The sequence below is a fragment of the Takifugu rubripes genome, chromosome 1 (genome assembly GCF_901000725.2).
Source record: "Takifugu rubripes chromosome 1, fTakRub1.2, whole genome shotgun sequence".
Classification (NCBI taxonomy): Eukaryota; Metazoa; Chordata; class Actinopteri; order Tetraodontiformes; family Tetraodontidae; genus Takifugu; species Takifugu rubripes.
In genome coordinates this window covers 12,118,215-12,139,818 of record NC_042285.1, presented here as the reverse complement: position 1 = coordinate 12,139,818, position 21,604 = coordinate 12,118,215, and the positions used below count along the sequence as shown (strand labels likewise).

Here is a 21,604-nt window from a genome sequence, read left to right as displayed (position 1 = left end):
TACAGGAGCAGAGAGACAAAGAAGCAGCATTAACTCTTAATATGCCAAGCCTTGGGCCAAACTAATAACAGCACAATCGAATCAGCTGTAAATAAATGATGGCACTGTAGTTTAATAACCCATTATCTGCCTCGGTGGCAGCATTGGCATTGACACTACAATACATCTTCATAGTTCCACATGTTTGCACCGAGGAGCTGCTTTTCTTCCCCCCCGGATGAAATTTCCATCGATTGCAACTTTACTGCTTTCTCAATATTTCTGAACGACACTGGGCGCCCCCTAGTGGAGTAATAAAGAAAGATAATATCTGGAGACAAGTGCGTAGGCGGTGTGTTTATAATCTAATATGCACACAAAGCATTACACAGACGTGCTTCTTAAAACATTTTTATTGTTGTCTCGCACCAATAAGTCAATGCCAACATTGTGCAAGCCCCCCCCCCCCTCCCCCCCACCACCATCAGCAGCAAGATGGACACAGCATTTAACACTACCTTACATGACACAGATGCAAAATAATGGAAATGATGGCGTCTCGAGTCCTTCTCATGCCTTTGTGAAAGTAAATCACTCCAAATCGCTTTTCATAATTGTTCAGATCTTGTTGAGCTGCACAACATCAAAACTGCAGCCACCAGGAATGGAGATTATCATCTTTTTTTGATGCTGCATTCTGTGGCAGACTTCTTTATGATGTGGCTGCAGTGTCTGCTTGAGTTAACTCTAAATATCCCTCCCAGAACCGTGAGATTCAGTAGCTCTGTCTGTGTGTCGTTACAAGGAAAAAAGAAAAAAGCAAGTTGATGAAGCCTTTCACAGTGAATTTGTGACCATTGTTATTGTCATAAGACTCACAGAAGATTAGGAAAACCATTTCATTTATTTAAGTTTAAAAAAAAAAAATTCTGACTCCAGCAAGTGAAAAGTTGGAGACTGTGAGAGAAACATGAGACCAAAGACAAGAATACAGTAAACATTCATCTGCAAGTGAGTTGGTTTACTTTGAGGGCGTGAATGAGCTGATCATTCATTCAAAATGTAGATATTACTTTGAAGAAATGTGCAAACTAAGCTTTAATAAACGATGCTCACATGCTCTCTGATGCTGGCTTTTGGAAAAATATACAGTTAGAAATATATGTATATACACATCAAAGAGAAGCACGTCTACATACGCAGGGTGGGCATTAGCAGATCCATTTGCATAGTTAAGTGCATGCAGTAGCATTTCTTTTTTGTTTTCTCATGCAACAACTGTCATATACGTCACGAGTGGCGATGGCTTTTTCTAGATTTGCGTTGGTGTGTGGTCCTGGTCTCATCTGTAAAGAAAGCCAAATCTCCCATAATGCTCTGTTCCTTTGTGGCGTCTGAGCAAAGACAACCCAGCTGTCTTTGAACGGTGTCGGTGCGCATGTGATTTCTGAATGAAACGGGTCCAACTGAGAGGAATGTTTCGTGATGTCTGGCAGTCTGAGGAGCTTTGGCCTTTTAAAGGTAGACGTCAGGGGTGTTTGTTTGTTTGTTTGCTTGTTTTGTGAGAGGACAACTCCACGCAGCAGATGGCTCTATTCTCTCCTCGACGGAGGCAAAAAGACATTATTTGCATTATTCTAAAACTGCCCTCAGAGCCTTGTGCACCTACGAGGCGAGCTCTCCGGAGCCACTTTCAAATGCACATTTAACAAAACACCTCTTACGGCAGAACTGCAGACAAATTGCAAGCTAGGAAAAGGACGGGACGCACCATCAGTCCACCATCCTCTTCCGTTGAACGGAGGGCAGCACCTTCTGTTAACAACAAGCAACGCTCAACGTCTGCAAACCCCAAATCATTTTATCGGTGATAAAAACCCAAATGATCCCTTCACGCGTTGGCCTCGGCAGCTTTAGGGGGAGGCTGTGATGAGGGGTCAATGGTTATTGAAGCACTAGGAGTACAAGAATTATATAAGAAAGCAAGGTCTCCAGACATCTAACAGCAACAACACATGCTTCATTCCTGCAGTCCTCTTCAGGCTCGTGGCCACAGTCGTGATTTGGGATGCACAAAAATACATCTTAGAAGCTCTTCCACATGTACTACATTAAGGAGCATATGTAAACAGCAGTCAAACAGGCTCCCATTGCGGTTTACTGGAAATTACATTTTCAGTGCTTGATAAATATTAAAATTGAATTACAAATTTATACCAACACCTGCAGTTATGTGTTTTAGATTAAGTAATTTGATTATCTGAGGCACTGATGACATATGGCTCTCAATATTATGGAGAGCTGTACATAAAGATTTTTGGAAATCATTAAAATTTTAAGTGTATTAATGAGTTAAAAATGCCAGTAAACTTCCTTTGGTGACTGATCAGTCCTCGCTTGATCCCCACAGTTCCGACAAAGTCACGTTCTTCTTTAAGTCCTCTCATCTATGCTACAGACAGAGCAAGGCAATAACTTCCAGACATGTGCAGTCCATGCTTATTTACAATACACATTGATATTCCTCAAAACGAATGCATTTCACACGAAGTGCTTTTCCAAAAATCCATTCCTAAATATCAGTTAAACACTGACCGTCTAACATGGCAGCTGGTAACCGCTGGAAAATCGCAGGGTTAAAGATGTTCTTTAGACACGGCCTAGTTGTTTTAAAGACCTCAAAGCTGCACTAGTGATTCTGTCAGGCCTTAGATAGAGCCTCACTTGCCCTTCTGGCTAGCTTGTGTAGAGCTAATGGGGATCTTCCTTGACTGTATTGTCTTTTTAGCAGGTTCCCTCTTTGAAGGGTCTTTCGCTGGGGGCTGAGAGGTTGTTTCTGCTCCAGAAAGCTTGGATTTTGTAGAGGGGAGCAGTGAGTGTTTGGCTGAGGGTGATGCCTTAGCGGACTCCCTGTCTTTGGCTGTGTTACTCGAATTATTCTTGGCCTCTGAGGCCACATTCTGAGCTTTTTTACTGATCCCGTTTGGGATTGCTTCTTTAACTCTATCCCCTCCCACAACCTCAGGAATTCCTTTCGCCTCTTCCGCCCCTGCTTTTGCACCATCAGCTGACTTGAGCACCTCTTTGGGCCTAAGGGCAGTTTTGAAGAAGGACAAACCTTTTTCTTCTGCTTTACTGCTCCTCTGCGCTCCCCTTGATGGCGGGGCTGCGTTTGCAGAGGGAGCGGCATTCGAAGATCGCAGGCTGGTCATCGAGGAGCTGCTGCTGGAGCTTCTGCCCACAGATCTGTTCTCTGAAGCTCGGCCCATTCGGCCCTCTGCTCGACCTGCAGCACCCGACCTGGTGGGAGGGCCCCCAGCCTTCCTTTCCGGAGCCGCATTCGTTCGTGAATCGCGGCTAGTGCTCCTTTCTGGAACCCTCGTCCGTCCTGAGACAGAACCCTTCTCACCTGCTCCTCTAGTGGAAGACCTTCTCTGAGGCTGTGAGCTCTGTGATGCCGGAGAGCCTCCCTTCTTCTGCTGGGTGGGTTCATCGCGTAATACCTCTGGGGTTTGGGATGACCCTTTCTTAGAAGGGGTTGCACTTCTCGAAGAACCAGCTTTGCTACTTTTAGGCGGTCCATCGCTTTTGTCCTTAGACGCCGCTGCTGCACTCTTAGCTTGTGCTCGAGGCGGTAGCTTGTCATTGGCGGGAGAGGCAGGAGAAAGTGAGCTAGAAGATGTCGAGGAGGTTGCAGGACGCTTCTTAGGACTCCTTTCGCTCTCTAACCCGGTTTTTGTTGAGCCTCTCTTCACACTTTCTGCAGAACCATGTCTTTGTTTTGGTTCCTTTGCAGCCGCCGCATGGCGAGGACTGACCTGTTCAGCACCAGCAGCCGCATTATTGTTATCCCCGGGCTGAACGGTGTTCCTCTGCTCCGCTTGTGCTAAAGCCTTTGAGTGAAGATGCTCTATTAGCCGTTTATTGGCTGGACTGCTGTTGAGAGATGGAAGGGTTGAAACGACCCCTGGCATCTTGTCTGACTTAGGTGAAGCAGTGAAACAGGATGTTGATAGGACAGTATCCACCACCTCTCCGATCCTCTCCAATGTTGGGGAGGAAGAATGAGATTCCAGGGAGAAGCGTGAGGGGGAGTTGGAGCGCAGCTGGAGCTTTGCAGAGTGGGCCCACAGTGCTTTGGTACCATTTTCACTGAGCGCCAGTGGGCTGGCAATGGAAGATCTGGAGGAGAAATTTTGCCTTTGCATGCCTCGAACTATTGGCCGACTGAACAAGCCTGCGGGTCAGAGAACAGCGAGACGTGTTAAAGTAACTGTGCACGATTGCCCCGTTTGCTAAACTAAAACCAGGCTACAACATTGTGTGTTTTCAGGCGGGTGTCTCACCGTCGTCCTCGCTCCGTTCACCAGCAAACTCGGCAGATTCGGAGAGGGAGGCCAGCGAGGTGCGCCGGGATGAGCCAGATGAGGCTTGGCTCGGGGGACGGCTGCCCATCAGCCGGCTGATCCAGTGCTCACACAAAGAGGAACTGGTTGATCCTAAACTCCCAGACAGGAGACAGATGTTAGGGGTGCATTCAGTCATGATGGTCGTGACACAGAGGACCCAAACCAACGTCTAGCGTCACTTACGATACAAAAATCAAAAACTCTTTAAAATCATTCTGCTGAGTTCCTCCCGTGGTTTTTCTGTGTGTGTTTCTCGTGTTTGCAGTTCTAAAAATGTACTTTCCACATGTCCCAATACTATCATGATACTCAATTAAAAATAGTATCTTCAGCAAATTATAACAGACTTTTCTTACCTCCGACAGAGCTGTTGGCAGACCAGGAGGGAACGGTGGCACGTCTTTGATAAAACAAGATGTATCCGGTCTGCTTGCATACTTCATCTTCAGACATGGGATGTACATCGCTGTCATCAAAGCAGTACCACTGCCCGTCAATGGAGTTTTTACAGTGAGCTATGAAACCGGACACACCCATTAATAAACCAATCAAACGTGGCGTAGAGGGTGATTTGATCCAGTTACCTGTGTAATGTCCTCCTTGCATGGTCCCATGGTGATTGCACACTGCATACAGGTCATAAAGGTAATCCTCTGGGTCTCGGCTCATCCCGTACGGCCGTCTCCATGGCGACCAGTGAGAAGGGAGGCTCCAGCTGCTCTGGCTCCTCTTCACCATGTGCGGCGCCATGTCCATGCCGATGAGAGGGAACTTCACCATGTTCTGGATCTTCATTCGTCGATCTCCGTCCTGAGGTTGGGACATTGAACATGACTGAGTTCCTCCATCACTTCCTGCAACCCTGTGAAACTGTCAGCAGTACCTGTCTGAAGCGCTTCAGGTGAAGTATGAGGATGTCCGGCAGCGTCCACAGACTCAGCTTGATGCTGCCCTGCTGAAGCTGCTTACAGTGAGGACAGCGCCACGCATCATCCGGAGCGAGCTGGAATCAGCGGTGACAAACACGACAATTTAAAGTCGGCACGCGGCAGGAAACAAACAAGGTCTTTCTTAATACAAGCATCTGATGATTTGACCTGTTCCTCTTTGGTGTACAGCTGAAAGCACTGGGCCAGCGAGCAGGTCTGGGGCTGCTGGTGCTGCTCCTTCACGTGACGCACACTCTCAGCATCCGGGATGTATTCATCCTCAGTCCTTTTGAACAAACTGTGAGTGGACGTGCGAAACAGAGGCACAACTTCACACGAGCACAAGTTTTCTAGATCCTTGCTGAACAGTCTGAACAGTGCCTCTGTCTGGGACAGATCGTACTTACTAGTCTTTTGTCTCTTTGTCCCACTCCACAACGATTTTGACATGAGGCGGTCCTCCCGGTCCACAAGACTTGAAGGCCCTGCGTATTTGATTTTACCAGAGTGATCAGAATCAAACCTGAAGCTTGAGATATGGTGGTGGTGAGAGGCGCTACTACCTCTCCACGGAGGGATGACAGAGTGGCTGCTCCTCCTGAGGCAACAGGTAAGTGATTCCCACCACTCCGACCACACGCAAAGTAAACGGCCCGACCTAAAGTGGCAAAAACGACTTTTAGAGAGAGAATATTGTGATGAAAGGGTCAGCGCCGAGGTAACCAGAACGCACCTGCACGAAGACGCCAGGGCGCAAAAGGTGTCGCATTTTCTCCAAGATCTCCTTCTGAAGCACGTCCCACGTCACCGTGCGCTCCAAATAGAGGATGAAGGGATTCCCAAACCTGCAGAGGTTCAGAGTCAGAAAGCAGCTTGGCCTGCAGTGCGTTTAGGAGCTCTTTAAGATTGTAAAGGTCACGCGCGTTGCTGTGTACCTGCGGCCTTGCTGTCCAGCACAGGCTCTGTTACACACCAGCAGGACAATCTTCTCAGCCTGACCGCTGTTCTTGTTCGGACTCTGAGGCGGGCTCGTAGGTTCTTGGATTTGTGTGGAGATCCTGATGTTATCTGTGCCGGTGTACTTTAGGTTGTTCTGATTGAGATTTGCATGTGGGCTTCCTGGAAGATGAAAACACAGCAGAAGTCTATCTAACACCTTTGGGTCGATTTCTAATTGAATCTGGACGCTTGCTGACGTGATGTGACATTAGAGGTCATTTGGAAAGCCGTTTCGGGGAAAGGACCAGGCGTACCGCATCGCTTGGAGCGGATCTGCTCGGGTCTGAATAACTCCGGCGTCTCGAAAGCAAAAATGGAGTCGCTCTCCTGGATGACGTCGAGGTCTTCGTCGTCGTCACAGAACGAGCGATGAAAGCCGTCGTAGTACATTTCAGTAAGGACGATCTGAAACCAGAAATCCACATATTGCTGAAAACTTCCCGTTGGAAGGTTGCACCACTTTTTTTTGATCCTCTTAATTTTCTACATGAGTAGTCTTGGAATTAGTCAACGGCACCTGTTGGGCAGGGATTTTGGTCTCTTGTGCCACAGCTTTCCTCAGCCTGGACATGGTGCCCGACAAAGGAACTGCCACCCCAACTCTCATACAGTTGGAACACTTTCCTTGATACACCACTGTCACATACAGTGGCCTGCAACACAGAAGGACAGCAGTTAACGGGCTGTTTCGTAACCACTCCTGCAGACAGACAACGTCTAATTTTAGCTTTCTCCTGTCAGATCTTTCATGGCGTTTGTCTGAGCTGGGTTTATCTTGAATGTCCGGTTTAATATCTGAAAATATCTTCTTTGTAGTCTGATTAATATACTCACAGTCAAAAATGAGACTGACCAGAGTCCCCTTACCGTGTGTGAGGTACTGGGATTGGCAGTGAGATGCAGAGGAAAGGATCAAAGGTGTTGCTCTGTTTCTGGCAGTGAGGGCAAGTCAGGGATGACCTACACAAAGGCATGATCAGAATTTTAAAATGCAGGCTGCAGTAATAAATATCAGCAGCAGGTTAGCTTTGCTTAGCATGAAGGCTAACTTGCACTATATGTCGTCCTGTCTTAGCTTATGCTAACTGACTGCCTTAAAATTTCTTGGGAGGGGGAAAAAAAACATTAAATTGAAACCAAATGTCATGGAAGAAAAAATATTTACAGTCGGGTCTGTAATTATCTGAAGAGTGACATTTTATACTGGGGTATAAAACAATGGTTATATTTAAAATGACAGCTAGCTTGTTCGCATTCTTTTGAAGCCACTGAATATTGTATTTTTGCATAAAATTTCCATTCTGTCAGAGCTTTGATCTATTATTTTAAATCTACTGTAGACGAATGTGTAATAGTCCACAACTACACAAAACATCACCAAGGATATTATCATGCCAAAGTAAAACATGTGTGTGTTAAGATCAAATGCAAGCAATCAGCAGCACACGGTGAGGGATTTACCTGTATTGTGCCTGAAACAACTCCTGTACGAAAGAGCCCGGTGCTGGTAGTGGTGATCCTTCCGGGGCATTTTGTTCTTCTACTGGAGGCTGGAAAAATAGAGGAGCGTATATGACAAACAAGTATAACGTAACGCCCCCTTGCAGAATGAAAGTGTCCAAGTACAAATAAAGTACTGCAAATATTTGTGCTGTGAATTGTTGTTTACCTTCTGAGGTCTGATATCTGGGTGAACGATGTGGTTGAGGTCTTCGTGAACTCTATCCAGCAACCAGAGGAGGAACTCCTGGGCGTCATGCTGGGAGTTACCTTTAAACTGAATGGCGCTCTTTGACACCATGTTCTGCAGGAGACATGAAAAACAGCTACGGTTGTAATCAGGCGCCACACGATTCCACGATGGCTGTGGCCGCCCCATGAAATATTCAGCAGCTTTGACGTTGACGATCAGCACATTCCAAAAGGGCAACAGAGGTGCAAGTGATGGCCTGGAGAAGCTTTTTAAAACCAGGACAAATGCTGGCAAACCTCACAAACAATTAGCGATGGAGAGGGGGAGGATGTTTGACAATCATCAGTAACACATGAGTGCATCAGCCAGCCCAGCTCGCACACTGGAAACAGCTTTATTTTCATAAATACAAATATCAGCTCTGATGAATATTTTAGTCTTAGATTGGAACGTTAGGATGGACTTGTAGAGGCGTAATCCTCATCCTGCGTCCAAAACTGTCCAGCTGGATATGTGTTCGTTACTCATCGAGACGATCGATCAAAAAACCCGTACAGATAAAGTTTTTCCGGCTAGCAACTGGCGACAAATAAGTGACAAAAATAGAAACACTGCTGTGTGCAGGTTGGTCTCTCGGTTTTGAGCATTTGAAAGCATTTTTTTCGCACTTGAAATAAATTCTGGATACAATAGAGCAGCTCTCTGTGTGACGGGCCCACCTTGTTCCTGGAACACTGGTGTTTGAGGCGAACGCTCTTTTACAAAAGAAAGAAAAAAGGATGGGACAGTTTTTTGTGTTTTATTCAACTGGAATATTTCGTTCCTCCGATAAAGTGTCCTGACTTTGATATTCCACTACTGAAGGTGTGAAGTTCTGATTGGGGAATCTGATCAATACCTGTTTTTATTCCTAAATGAGAGGAACTTGAAAGTTGTATTAAATAGATTCAAAACCACTCTTGAATGCAGTTTTTCACCTTTGATGCACATCTTACCTTAAAGTCTCTGCTGTGCTGAGGAGTGTATTCAAAGGTCCACAGAGCTCGAACCAGGCCGGACAGTTGCTCCGTCACCTCCCCGGCCTCCTGCGGCTGCTGGCCCGCCTTCTTCTGGACCGGCGCCCCGCTGGACTTGGCCTTGTCGTTGGTGTCGGCGGTGTCCCCGACCCTGAACTGCTCCAGGGCCAGGTACTCGGCGAACAGCTCGGTGTTGCTCAGGCACTGCAGGATGGCGTTCATGAAGCAGGTGTTGCCGTGGTTCTTGAGGCCGGCGACACCTGGCACCTTGTCGCCGAAGGGGAACCCCCCGCCGTCGCTGTCGTCGGACGGGAGCGACCCCCCGGTGGTGGTCTGCAGCGAAGTCGCGTCGTCCTTCTCGTCCTCGGCGGCGTGGTCGTCGGTGCCAAAATGAGAAAGGGTCGACAGAGTCCGGAGAACTCTGTTCATGAAGCTCCCCACGGAGCGCACCGAGCTCCTGCGGAAGAGCTTCTTGCTGAAGGATTTCTTCTCCTTGCTGCTGACGACTGTCGACATGATCGCACGAATGTTTTCTCCCGCTTTATTTACACGTGGAACACCGGCGCGGTTCCGCCTTGCTCAGAGCTTCTCCCCATCCCCGAACACCCGAAGCTCTCACACTTGCTCTACATGAGGCCTGTGCAGTTTCCACTGGAGCTCATACGGAGATCTCGAACCAGCCCGCATGCAACACTGCATCGGATTGCATAAACAGCCTGTTTCTGGCAGATTTACACCGAGGATCGGGATGGATCCAGAGCAGCAGGCGGCCATCGCCTCTAGTGGGTCCGGTGACATAACATCACCTTGTTTGCACAGACGAGGCAGCTCAGTATGAAAAACAATACAGATCCTAATGATCAAACCCAGCCTTCCATTCAGGCGTAATTCCTCCTCGTTTATTAAATAAATCGTAGCTCCTCCCAATTGATTTCCCCCCTCTCGGTTCCGAATATATGTTCCTCGGAGCGGTACTGACACTTAACAATATTTACCCGTTTAATGTCTTCCCGGACTGAGGAGCATCCCGACCGGAGCGCCACAGCCCGCCGCCGCGCCGCGGTTGGCCGCGGCCAGCGGCCCCTCCGCCGCCGAGAATCTCCATCCCTGCGCGGCAACTTAAACGCTTCTCCCGTCGGCGTCCAGGTCCAGGTTTTAATAGACACCACTTGGTTTTTTTTTTTACTCTCCAGGAAACCCGACAGCTCAGGAGCATTCACGGCCAGGCCGCCTCCGCCGTTTCCATCAGCGGTACTGCAGGCAGGGCGGTGACGGCTGACGTCAGGACCATCACTGGTCCCTGTCGGAGGGGAGCAGGTACGGATCACATGCTCTCTAGACAGCATGGCTGCAGGAGCATCCCATCATCAGCCCTACTCGCTTTATCTGCTGCAAACATCTTTATTCACTCGCACCTAAAACCGTCCGAAATGTAAAACACGCAGCAAATCACGGATTTAAAGAACCCATAGTGCTGGATTGGAATGCAAGTGCAGTGTTTCATTTAATTAGCTGTGGAGCTTTGCTTGGAAATCACTTTAATTGATAATCAAAATGAGATCAAATAGATGTACATTAAAGGGAATCACAAGTGAAGGTGCATCTTGTTTTAAGCGATTGGCCTCAGATTGGTCACAAAAGAACATACAAACAAAAATGCTGTGTATGTACTAAACTATAGATTTATTACATTACACACTTAAGAATAAACTTGGGAGCTAAAGAATAAACACAATTGAGTGAAGAGTAACCCAAAAATCTTTGTTAAATGTTGATGGCATATGAAGATTCTCATTATATTGCATAACTGAACAAAGCTCCCACATAGAGGTGATTAGTTCCCTTCATACGTCTCCACCTTTAAGGACAGCTGCCTGATTTAAAAGTCAGAAAAGCAAAATAACTCATAACAGCAGCATTTATCAACCATTAATATAAACCCCTTCACGCGACAAGTAATTGATAGTAAAGAAATGCTGTCAGACATCCCAAAATAACGTTTTTTTAGTTCCACTGCTCCCTCAACAAAACAAAAATACAGAACATGAATATGGAAAGTGAAGACTTGCAGCTTTTATATTAAATTGAAGGCATTCATTTAAAGTCACATTAATAATTGAACAATCCCCCTGATTTTAATCTCAAACATTCTCAATAATCCCATTTGGAGGGGACTCTTCCTCAAACGCTGCAGTCTTACATTTGACAGCTAATGTCTTGTCACGTAAACCAACGAGTCAGGCTCTGGCATGCGAGGGTGCTTTTCTGAGTCTTCGTGACGTTAGTAGTCGATGCTGCGCAGCGCTGCGATGGTGGAAGCCAGTCGCCGAGGCAGCAGCTTGGCCGTCTGCCTGTAATCTTCTGGTTTGGCTCTCAGCAGGGTGACGATGTGCTGCAGGTTGCGCGAGGGCTGCAGCCCCAGAGCGTCCATCACGTTACTCAGGTAGTCTGTGGACACGGAAAGGAAGATTTAAGACAACAAAGCAAAAGGTAACAAATGAAAAACATCGAAGGTAGGCTGGTTAGTGTACCGATGTCTGTGGCTAGCTGTTTGGTTGAACGAGTGCTCAGCTGAGGGATCAGCAGGATGGCATCACAGTAGGTCTGCATGGTCGCCCTAGCGATGGAGCCCAGCCAATAGTCGGCAACGTTGTCCAACTCAGGAAGGTCATCACCTAAAGGCAGAGAGGAAACTAGATTCATACTGCTTTTCCTCCAGGAAATGCACAATTTCCCATATTGATGTCAATCGCACTGGATAGTAGGTGGAGACAGAAATGGGAACTACAATGTCAAAGCAGAAATAGCTAACCTTGCTCTGGAGGGAACGGCAGCTTCCCGGCATGCAGGGCCATCTCCAGCGCCGGGTCCTCCTGAGTCACAAACGGCTCCAAGTGGAGGGGCAAAGACATCAAGTACTGCCCTATCTAGACGGAAAGGAAACATCTGTTTTTACACATCCAATATTTGGGAGTACGAATTAAAAATAGTTGATATTTGAGTCAACCCGGACATTTGTAATGTATTCCTGTGGCGACAGACTGAATGTGGGAAGGTCCTCTGTGTAGTTCTCTCCAAAACCAGGTGGCTCATGTGTCTGATTGAGAAACAAAACAACGTGAGACGACAGAACAAAGCCACACTCCTCAGAATCGTGCACCAATGGTGTGATTCAGCATCTAAAATCGAATCACGCAGATATTTGACACTTAATCACCTCCATCTTGGACACAAGGCAGAGCTGGTGTTTGATCTGCAGGAAAACTGAGTCAAAGGCCAGCTGGTTGGCCTGCTGGTTTAGCCTGGTCAGAGCAGATCTGGGCTCAGTTAACAGGTTAGAATTACCCGTGCCTTTCTCCTGCCAGACAAGGGAAAGGTAATGAATAGCAAAAACCACAAACAGTTGTAAACAGTTATGGCATTGAACAACTCTGCACCTTTAGGGAGTAAAGGACCTCCATTAAACTGTTGTATTCAGCCATGTTTCCCCTCTGAAGGTAGTTGTACTCCTGCCAGGGGTTCTTGGTGGTGCTCTTTCTCTCTATAGAGCTGGCCTCCTGGATCCCAGCCAGGCTGCGTGGGCTGTACGACTCTGACAAATACTTACCGGCTGTGCTGAGTATCCTATAAAAAGGATTAAAAATGTTAAGAGAGTGTCTCCCAAAAATCTTATGCTGCCTTGCTGAGAGCTTGGCCTTTGAAATCAATTAGTCCAAAACACAATCTGGGTTATGAAAACTAAAAAGATAATCATACCTGTTTGACAGCTGCTGTTCAAAGGCTCCACACTGTCTGAGTAATTCACCACACGTAGATATAATCCTGCAAAAGCCAACACAAAACAGTAAAGGTCCTTTATTTCAATCGTAGTCATGTACTACAGTAAGTCTCTGATGTAAAACAGAACATTAACCTGACACAGTTCTGGAAGGCTGTCCAGTCTTCCTGGAAAACAAAGGAGCCTGGACTTTCTTCCAGTTTACACTTCTTTCTAATTGACTGTAACGTTGTTGAAAAGTCGGACACGTATCTAGAGAAAGAATGGGTTCACATGCAATAAAAACGAGGCTGCAATCTGACAACAAAGGTCACGCAGAAAGAGGCAAAACGATGGCATGGATTAAAAAAAATTAAATAAAGAAGCCTTACTTTGTGAAGAGAGCTTTGAGGGCTTTGAGGAGGCCACATATGGCCAGCCCATCGGTTAGTTTGACACAGCGGTCCACTGCAGAGCTGGCCAGGCCAAACAGCTTCCCAACAGAGTGACTCATCTCTTCCACACAATCAATCACCTCACCGTGTTCCTGAAGACAGAACAGGAATGAGACCAGCATCTGGCCTAGAAATGAAACTGAAAACAGGAAGTGAATCACAACTATGGCGGTGGGTTTGAGCGGAGAGTCTAACCAAAGGTATAGCGCTGATCTGGATAAGAAGATGAGCCTCCTCCAGTTCTCCATACTGCAGCTGGTAAGACTTGTAGGGGTCATACAGTGCACAAACCAACTCGTTTACCTTCAGCAGATTATTCTCACCTGAAGCAAAACATAAAATCAGTGTTATTTTTATTTAAGGCAAAATCTGTTAGATGAGTTTTCGGTTAAGTCCGTGCACAGACCGAGGTGTGGCAGCATGGCGGCTTCAAGGCTGTGCCCGAAGGTGGATGTGATGCTGTGGAGTTCCAGGAGGGTGTCGAGCCGCTGCTCTTGTGCCGCACGCTCCATGGCTGTGTTTAGGCACACAGGAATGGACGGGACCATGGCCCCCAGTGTTTGGATCAGCAACACTGTCACCACCTCGTAAGGGTTCTTAAATACCTGGTGGTTAATGTGCAGACAAAAAATAGTAACTTCTTCACTGTTAAAACATTCAGTATGCGACAGCCATAGTAGTGGGAGTAGTGCATCTCACCTGGTGGGTCCACTGGAGCTGACAATGCCACGCGGAGAGCAGGGTGTCATATAATTCAGACAGCTGCTGATTCAGACTCAGCTCACTCTGAGAGAGATCCTGCCACATGCTCACCAACTGGCCCTGGAGATGCACATACATTCATTCTGGGATGACGTCTTTCATAATGCATCACACAAGTATCAGTGATTTTGCCTGGAAACATTTTTGAGTGTACCAGATGCTATAAAATTAAAGTTGAATTAAACTGAGCAGCCTTTACCTTGTGACACTTGTAATAGTAGGCGAGGAGCTGTGGCATTCTGTCAATCTCTGTGAAAATCTTGACAAAAAGCTTCGCACGATCTATAGAGGAAATAAATGTATTTTAGCCCGATAATAAGAAATTACCATCAAGTAGAAATGTGTTAGACCAAAAAACAGCACTCCTGCCTGTAGTCATCGAATTAAAGGTTGCAACTATTTGTGGGCTGGCCAGAGCCTCCAGTCTGTTTTTCAGTGCCTCCAAGTGGACACACTTCTCAGAGTAATCTGGAGTGTCTACCAACATGGCCAGACTGCTCTGCATGCTGGTCAGCTTGGAGGAAATTATTGCAAGGTCCTGAAAAAGGTATAAAATGCAGTCAATATTTTATGTATTAGAAAGACCATTTACCATGTCCCCACTCAGAGCTCAAATTAAATAAACCTGAACTAAAATTAGGTCTATGAATGACCACTTGCAGTCTTACAAGACCTAGTATCCCTTTCTACAACAATAATACTACTCTGGTTGTATTACATTAGAAGGTTACACATGATATCTGTGATCTTATTTCAAGGGACTGATTAAAGTTTATCATCACAACCACTAAAAGCAAGTCATGACAAATAACTTGTTTTCACCTGTGTTTTAAAGGTCTCCTCAATGTCAGCACTCAGCGTGCTCCATTTGTCTGCTTCTTGCAGCGCTTCAGCTGCCAGCTGCATGCGGCTCTTCACTTTATCTATTTCCACCAGAACCTGGTGAGATGAAGCCCAGTCACATTTAAAAGTTAATTAGAACACTTTTATAGGATTGGTACTATAATTCTAACAAACTTACTAATCAGTGTAATCAATGTGGACTGGTGTTTTAAAGAAAATGCTCTGTTATTATTCGTTACTTTGGGAATATGATATATTTGTAGGCTTCAGTGATTTTGAATATCAGAGTGGCTTATGATGTGCAGACCTGCATAGATTGCACAGTGTCCTGCTCAAATTTCCTGATGTCTTCTTTGACCAGAACCATTTGGTCCTTGAGGAAGGAAGCCTCCTGTTTCAAAGACTCCACATCTCGCAGCACTCTGGGCATATTTTGGAGTGCTTGATTACTGGTCTCTAAATGCAGAAATACAATAATCATTTAGGCAATGGCAGACATAGCAAAAGTGATGGCATGTTAAAAAAAATACTCTAACGCCACAATAAAGGCTGTTGCCTGGCAATTAGTGCAATTTCACTGCTAAAGTAGAAACTGAGATCTGAAGGGAAATGTGGACTGAGTAAACTGTCAAACGTTTGTTCTCATTAATCACCTTCGATGGCATTGTTGACTTCTTGGATGAACAGCTGCAGTTTCATGACCAGGGTGGCTGCGTGTGTGTCCGCCTTCCCCGGCGCGTCCTTCTGCACCACTTTGAAGGCACCGTTGACCCAGTCTTTAACATCGAAATCATCGTCCAAGAATTTGGAGAAATCCATTGGGCCTGTTCACTCATTCACTAGTGCAAAAAGCAAGGCTTTGTTCAATAGAGCACTTGTGCTGTACAGCAGTTCCTGTCATCGACCCATTGCTAACGTTAGCTAGTTTTTACCAAGCAATGGTTTCGAAACGAATATAAAATATATAGCCCACGAAAATGAAATGATCATTACAACTAAATATAGTTCCAGCAAGGCAACGGCTTCCTCCAGAGTTATTATTTAATTGCTTACAAGTTTAGACTAAAGAAACAGCTACACATTTCTGAATCTTGCAGTTCAGTTACTACTATACTGTCACTTGACAACAACTTCCGCTTTGTGCTTTGCAGTTCCCTTCCCCAGGAACAAGCGCCAGTACTACGGTCCGACCTGCTTACTGGTCCTGACGACAGAACAGCTCAATATAAAAAGAAAACGAAAAACAATTCCCAAGAACGACGAGACACTTCCCTTTTTATGAAACAAATACAATTGCGTAAAAAAAAACCACGGCATTCTTTCATAGATTATGCTTGTAATGCGAATTCTTTGCCTTATAATCTGATTTAATTTTACGTATTTAAAATGCTCTACCTTCCAAGTACTTTTAGAATATTTATCAGAACTACAGGTTGAATATCTACAGAATCTATACACATTACTGTGTCCTAGCAGATTAAATTGAAGTGAACTCTATATTTAAAATACATAATATGTAATCTATTTATTGATAATTCTGTTACATGCATAACTACATTTTTCAGATGTGTCATTATTTTTGGTTTAATAAGTAAATATTTTTAGGAAATGCTTGTGAAATTGAATTTTCCCTTGATCTTACATTCATTTAAATGTTGATTATTCATATTGAACATACAGCTACTTTGAGACATACACCCCTACTAGTAGGAAATTTGAATTGAAGCGATCTGCCTTTGTGTTACTCGTATAAAATTTGACTCTGTCCACAGCAGCAGAACCGATGAACTGTAGCAGCAGGTCATCTAACAGTGTGCTGGCTTAAATAAGGACACTTTTGCTTCTTCATTAACTTTCATATCTCCTGAGCACTATGTGCGGACCATTCAAGGGGATTCATGGCATCCTGCGCCTTCTGGAGATTATCTTCAGTACTTTGGCTCTTATAATTGTCCTTTTCAGAGGCTGGATGGTGAGTCCATGGGGCGTCTGGTGTGAATTCGTCTGGTTCTTCTGCATTACTGTAGCAGTGGTTCTGACTGTGATGGAGGCCATGAGCTGGAACGTGCTCCTCGTTGCCTTTCTTCCCGACTGGGCCGACCTAACCTGCGGGCTGACCACCGTGTGTGCTGTAACGATCATCTCGGCTACGATCATCTTTGGAATCGTTTTTATCTGCTCCACCTGCGTCGGCAACATCCTGTGTTTGATCTTCTCCTTCGTTGCCACGATTGTTTTTGTGGTGGACGCCATACTGCGGTGGATGAAATTACCAAAAGGCTACATGTGTAGCATAAGAGGATGCCTTCGCATGTCAGAGGCTTTCGTAGCCTGTATCATCATCACTGCGACCATTGACCACTTAGTGATGGCTGAATGGCACTTCCGCCCTTTCACATTGATCCTCTGCGTCCCTCTGTTTCTTGGATGCCTCCTCGTCACGGTGGCCATCATCATTCTCAACCTGCTCTCGCTGCTGCAGTGTCTGCTCTCATTTGCCCTGAAATTGATGGAGTTTGTGTTCAACATTGTGGCGGTCTTGTCATACCTGCTCGCCATCATTCTCTGGTGTGTCTTCGGTTACATACACAATGGGTACAGTCCTTATATCTGTCACAGCTGTTATTATGCAGACGTGCACACTGTTGCCATAGGAGCTATTCTCAATCTAATACTTTATGTTATCGACCTCGTTTTAACCTTTAAAGCTCGCTAGTTGATGTTAGCGAGATTTGATGATGAGGACATAAAAAATGACAATTGTACATTGTGTACTCTGCAGTAAATTTAACCTCATGATAACATGTCTTTTTATTTTGGCAAATTCTTTTATCAATCCAAACTGAACAATGATTATAAAATAAGTCACAAAAAGCTGAGTCTGAGTGGATGTTGCATTTAATGTCTTTAGCATTTGAGTATTGCTACAAAGTTTTACGGCTTCTGCTAATAGTCCAGATGGTGTTAATATATTCAAATCTGACAGCTCGGGCAGTTGGGCCATAAAAAGGAGATAGTGAAAATGAACGGCGAAGGTAATATTTAACAGCAGCGCTGAACACTTGCCGTGGAATTTTCAAACATTTGCAAAGTGAAAAAGAACCATCTCCTTCAGAGCTCCTCTGGCTCCTCAAACTCAACAGTCTCCTGAAGACCCTGGAAGCAGAAGTAGTGCGAGTTGGAGTAGACGGGAGGCTTGTTGGGAGCCAAACCCACCACTTCAGGCTTGAGCGATGCAAACGGGTTAGCTCCACTTCCCTTCATGTGCATCTCCAACTCCAATAGGATCTGCAGGGAGTAGGTCATCTCCGTCTCACTGTGGGTGGAGGAAGAGACAATCAGTGATGCTGGACATAAGGGAAATGACCTCAGGAGATTAGACGTGCATTTGCATACTCTAGAGCAGTAGTGCTAGTGTGATGTTCAGTACACAAAGGCAAATAATACACATTAACAACTGGTTGCTAATTTGCTTCTTTTTCCCAGATAGACTGAGCATTTCCCATAGTTGTTACAATCAGTTGAAGACTCCATAACTATGCATACTTCCAATATAAGGAGCAATGAAAAAACTTTCTGAAAAGATACTGTATCATTTATCTTGTGTAGTGTAGTGAAATAACATGTCATTGATTAAAAATTCACTAGCTTGAAGGTCTAGCAAAAGTTTAAAAAATATTCAAACGGTTTTCATCTTCTTGTCTTCTTAACCGCTTTATCCCTTTCGGGGTCACGGGGGAGGGTGCACAATGAGTGAAGGCAGAACGGCCCCTGGATGAGTCGCCAGTTCATCGCTGGGACCTATATAAGCATTTGTGGGTGCGGTACCTTGCTCAAGGGTACCTTGGCAGTGCTCTGAAAGGTGTTGTGGCACTTTCTTTGCCAGAACCACCCCCCACCCCCCCTTTTTAAATGATTTTTTAAATGTTTTGACAATATTTAACATGGAAGGTGTTCTGGCAGTAGGGGAAGGTGCCAGGAGACCTTCAGGGAATCGCCGCGGTACCTTGAGCAAGGAATTGAAAGCCCTGAATGCTCACATAGGGCCCAGCAATGAGCTTGCAACTCATTCAGGGGTGCCCCCCGTGTCAGCTGGGAGAGGCTCCAGCCCCCTGCCCGTGTGAGATGACAGACTCACTTCAGAGTGGTGAAAAGAGCTGGAATATCATAATCCCTGAGGAGCAGCAGCGTTGGAAGCCACCCCTCTTCCAGACCCTGACTGGCATCAAATCCTTGACACAAAAGCACAGAGTTGATGAAGGTCCAAAGACAAAGTTCATCCTCAGACTTTAGTTCAGCTCAGATTGGGCATTTCTCACCAGGGTGAAATCCAACCACCAGGTCTGGCCTGGAAGCTTCCTCTCGCTCCACCAGCTCCTCCCAGAACTGATGGTAGAGGCCCTTGTACGCACTGATGTACACCCTGTTTTTGGGCCCAAAGGCCCTGAGAGGAGGCCTCATGATGGGCCCCTCCACCACCTCCGGTCCCACCATGACGATCTCGATCCCCTGGTGTCCGGGGAACATGTGGTTCAGCTCGTCGTAGTCCGTCAGTTTGGCAGCCAGAGTGTCGGTGTTGTCTGCTCCCACCAGGTGGATGGTGAGAGGTTTGGAATAAGGTTGAAGCCCAAACAGTCTCATTCCCCAGGCTATGGTCAGTGGCCTGGAGAAGAACTCGCTGCAGACCCTCCACAGCGACTGCCTCAGGTCCTCCTCGTCAGGCCGGGGTCTCCCTGCATTGGCCCACAAGTCTGTCATGTTTTTACTATTTATAATGGGATCCAGGCAAGTTGTGAGATCTCCCTGGAGAGCGAGAAAGTCATTCCAGCCTTTAACCTCCGACTCCGGCCTGGACCATTTTTCTGTTGGGAACGGAAGAGCTCCTAAAGATGTGAAAGAATAGGTTTATTAGAGACTAACACCATGACCACCTTTTCCACGGTTAATGGACAACTTCCATACCCTGGAACAAAAGCCATTCAGTGACTCTGTCGATGGCAGCCAGACGCAGCTGTGAGCAGAGCTTCTTGTGGTTGGACCAGTCCTCCTTCTGACACTCTTTACTGCAGTAGTACACATTCAAGCACCTGCACAAAGGAAGAGGAGACAAGTGTGTGTGTGTGTGTGTGTGTGTGTGTGTGTGTTGAAGGGGGGGGGGGGGGGGGGGGGAATCACCAAATGATGTGGTGTCCCAGGTGAGAACTTTGGCATTTTTAGTTTTTACCTGGCACAGCGCTTCAGTGGGTTTGAAAGCTGATTTGGTCTCTTCTCACACCGTGTGCAGATTTTAAATGAGTCCTCCATTTTCTCGAACATCTCTCTCTGAGATTTAAAGGTCATGGGTTTATCTCTGGTCTGCAGACCAGTGCTGGACAGCGACAGAATGCAACATTAACACTGTGAAAACACAATGAACTGGAAAAAAGGTAATAAAATGCTGAATATTTGAAATGTTTGACTGAACACAGAACTATAGCTATGATTATATTGGTCATTGATTCATCTGAAATGTAGAGTTTCCTGATATTTTGACCAATATGTGACAATTTTAAATCCATGATCATCTACTTTAATAATATAATTTTGTCACAAATATTGAGTTAGTTGAAAAAAAACAGGGGGGGTTGATTCTAGCTGTGAAAGTAAAGAAAACAATAGTCAAAAAGTAAAAAAAAAGGGGGGGGGTATTACATTAATAACCTAAAATTGCACTTGTGTGATTGAAAACAGATTATACTATAGTATTACAATCTAACTGCATGGTAAATATGCGGGCTAAATTTGGGAATGCCTTTTCTATTTTTAGAATAACAAGTTGCTTCAGAATGAACAGTGCTAATTAAAAACGAAGTCAAATTCTGGAGGAATAAAGCTTAAAAATGTCAACGTTTGTTTAAAAGAAATAAGTAAAATAGTGGCGAGCAGCTTTTATCAATTACAGCCTGTTTGTGTTCCCGCACACGTGAATTCCTTTGACTTTCACATGATTGTATAATTGGTTACCTTATAACTTGGCGTTTGATCGATGTTATCAAGCCAAAACTGCCTGTAGTCAAACTAACCTCTGAGATTCCGTCATTTTGGGAGCCACCGAGGCCACCGTCCTGCAGCCGCTTTTAGATGTGTGAAGAGCCTTTCGCCTGTCGGAGGGGCTGCTGCTGCCAGATATAGAGCCGCACCTGTGCGTCTCCTTTACCAGAACACCCCAGAACATTTCTGAACTCACTGCACTGGAGCTAAAGAAGGGAAAAAAACATTTTGATGGCTCCTGGATTCACTTACATGCCCATTTTCTGCCATGGAAATGAAAATCCTACTTTATAAATACATATATGTGTATATGTGTGTGTGTGTGTGTGTGTGTGTGTGTGTACATATAGTACACATAGTATATAAGTGTATGTTTAGGTGCAGAGAGTTTTAGTTATATTAGACTTAATGGTGTTTTGAATAAATCGTGCGAAAGTGAAACGCTGATAAAACAAACAAAAAACTAAGTAGGCGTCTCAACATTTGTCCACTAGAGGGAAGCACTACACAATCTCCGGAAATGAATCGAGAAACGTAATGATTTTTGTGTTGTCGTTGTTGTTTTTGTTGTCCGCCCCCCCCCCCCCCCCCAGATTGATTTTCTTCAGTTACGTCAAATATTCCAGCTGTTGTTAATCAATGCTAGGAACTTTATTATTGTTGTTGTCGTTGTTGTTGTTATTTCTTCACATCATCATGTCCAATTGTGTCCAGTGAAGACTCTTGGCGGTA

At 45.4% G+C, this 21,604-nt stretch overlaps 4 protein-coding genes across 6 annotated transcripts; 1 reads left to right on the top strand and 3 right to left on the bottom strand.

Moving 5' to 3' along the window:
* Window positions 1-463: 463 nt before the first annotated feature.
* LOC101064829 (ubiquitin carboxyl-terminal hydrolase 31-like) lies at window positions 464-10,309 on the bottom strand. The gene is made up of 16 exons (XM_003961420.2): window positions 9,005-10,309; window positions 7,986-8,120; window positions 7,778-7,866; window positions 7,184-7,276; window positions 6,834-6,969; window positions 6,571-6,721; window positions 6,253-6,436; window positions 6,051-6,162; window positions 5,881-5,975; window positions 5,725-5,802; window positions 5,486-5,615; window positions 5,272-5,391; window positions 4,973-5,198; window positions 4,745-4,903; window positions 4,326-4,478; window positions 464-4,216 (listed from the first exon to the last, which is right to left on the bottom strand). Exons 1-16 carry the CDS (start codon window positions 9,539-9,541, stop codon window positions 2,700-2,702), a joined length of 3,915 nt encoding a protein of 1,304 aa, XP_003961469.1. The 5' UTR covers window positions 9,542-10,309; the 3' UTR covers window positions 464-2,699.
* A 228-nt stretch (window positions 10,310-10,537) lies between these two features.
* On the bottom strand, window positions 10,538-16,003 carry cog7 (component of oligomeric golgi complex 7). The gene is made up of 17 exons (XM_003961294.3): window positions 15,496-16,003; window positions 15,150-15,298; window positions 14,822-14,938; window positions 14,369-14,537; window positions 14,199-14,281; window positions 13,937-14,059; window positions 13,644-13,842; window positions 13,433-13,560; window positions 13,175-13,329; window positions 12,939-13,055; window positions 12,782-12,847; window positions 12,463-12,649; window positions 12,243-12,383; window positions 12,039-12,122; window positions 11,838-11,952; window positions 11,557-11,700; window positions 10,538-11,473 (listed from the first exon to the last, which is right to left on the bottom strand). Exons 1-17 carry the CDS (start codon window positions 15,659-15,661, stop codon window positions 11,307-11,309), a joined length of 2,310 nt encoding a protein of 769 aa, XP_003961343.1. The 5' UTR covers window positions 15,662-16,003; the 3' UTR covers window positions 10,538-11,306.
* A 627-nt stretch (window positions 16,004-16,630) lies between these two features.
* On the top strand, window positions 16,631-17,721 carry LOC101065044 (myeloid-associated differentiation marker-like protein 2). The gene has a single exon (XM_003961421.3). The coding sequence runs from the start codon at window positions 16,716-16,718 to the stop codon at window positions 17,556-17,558; it is 843 nt and encodes a 280-aa protein (XP_003961470.2). The 5' UTR covers window positions 16,631-16,715; the 3' UTR covers window positions 17,559-17,721.
* Window position 17,722: 1 nt separating this feature from the next.
* LOC101065270 (putative protein MSS51 homolog, mitochondrial) lies at window positions 17,723-21,120 on the bottom strand. Of its 3 annotated transcripts, none has more exons than XM_029849869.1 (6): window positions 20,846-21,120; window positions 20,067-20,164; window positions 19,805-19,929; window positions 19,162-19,725; window positions 18,981-19,074; window positions 17,723-18,158 (listed from the first exon to the last, which is right to left on the bottom strand). In XM_029849869.1, the coding sequence occupies exons 2-6, from the start codon at window positions 20,156-20,158 to the stop codon at window positions 17,954-17,956; spliced, it is 1,080 nt and encodes a 359-aa protein (XP_029705729.1). In that variant the 5' UTR covers window positions 20,159-20,164; window positions 20,846-21,120; the 3' UTR covers window positions 17,723-17,953. The 3 variants fall into 3 exon arrangements, with proteins under 3 accessions (XP_029705729.1, XP_011603919.2, XP_029705728.1); XM_011605617.2 differs by having other exon boundaries at window positions 20,067-20,210; window positions 20,905-21,118; XM_029849868.1 differs by having other exon boundaries at window positions 20,067-20,210; window positions 20,846-21,114.
* Between the last annotated feature and the right edge of the window lie 484 nt (window positions 21,121-21,604).

What these genes read in the sequence shown, in the direction of transcription:
- cog7 (XM_003961294.3), bottom strand. Translation starts at nt 15,661, where the DNA reads ATGGATTTCTCCAAATTCTTGGACGATGATTTCGATGTTAAAGACTGG. An exon ending in ACACTGTGCAATCTATGCAG is followed by an intron (nt 14,939 to 15,149) that starts GTCTGCACATCA and finishes TCATCTCACCAG; the next exon opens with GTTCTGGTGGAAATAGATAA. An exon ending in ACTATTACAAGTGTCACAAG is followed by an intron (nt 14,060 to 14,198) that starts GTAAAGGCTGCT and finishes GTGCATCTCCAG; the next exon opens with GGCCAGTTGGTGAGCATGTG.
- LOC101065270 (XM_011605617.2), bottom strand. Translation starts at nt 21,056, where the DNA reads ATGTTCTGGGGTGTTCTGGTAAAGGAGACGCACAGGTGCGGCTCTATA. An exon ending in CCACTGAAGCGCTGTGCCAG is followed by an intron (nt 19,930 to 20,066) that starts GTAAAAACTAAA and finishes TCCTTTGTGCAG; the next exon opens with GTGCTTGAATGTGTACTACT. An exon ending in GCTCTTTTCACCACTCTGAA is followed by an intron (nt 18,159 to 18,980) that starts GTGAGTCTGTCA and finishes CTCCACCCACAG; the next exon opens with TGAGACGGAGATGACCTACT.
- LOC101065044 (XM_003961421.3), top strand. Translation starts at nt 16,716, where the DNA reads ATGTGCGGACCATTCAAGGGGATTCATGGCATCCTGCGCCTTCTGGAG.
- LOC101064829 (XM_003961420.2), bottom strand. Translation starts at nt 9,541, where the DNA reads ATGTCGACAGTCGTCAGCAGCAAGGAGAAGAAATCCTTCAGCAAGAAG. An exon ending in GATCCGCTCCAAGCGATGCG is followed by an intron (nt 6,437 to 6,570) that starts GTACGCCTGGTC and finishes TTCATCTTCCAG; the next exon opens with GAAGCCCACATGCAAATCTC. An exon ending in TGTCATCCCTCCGTGGAGAG is followed by an intron (nt 5,803 to 5,880) that starts GTAGTAGCGCCT and finishes TCAAATACGCAG; the next exon opens with GGCCTTCAAGTCTTGTGGAC.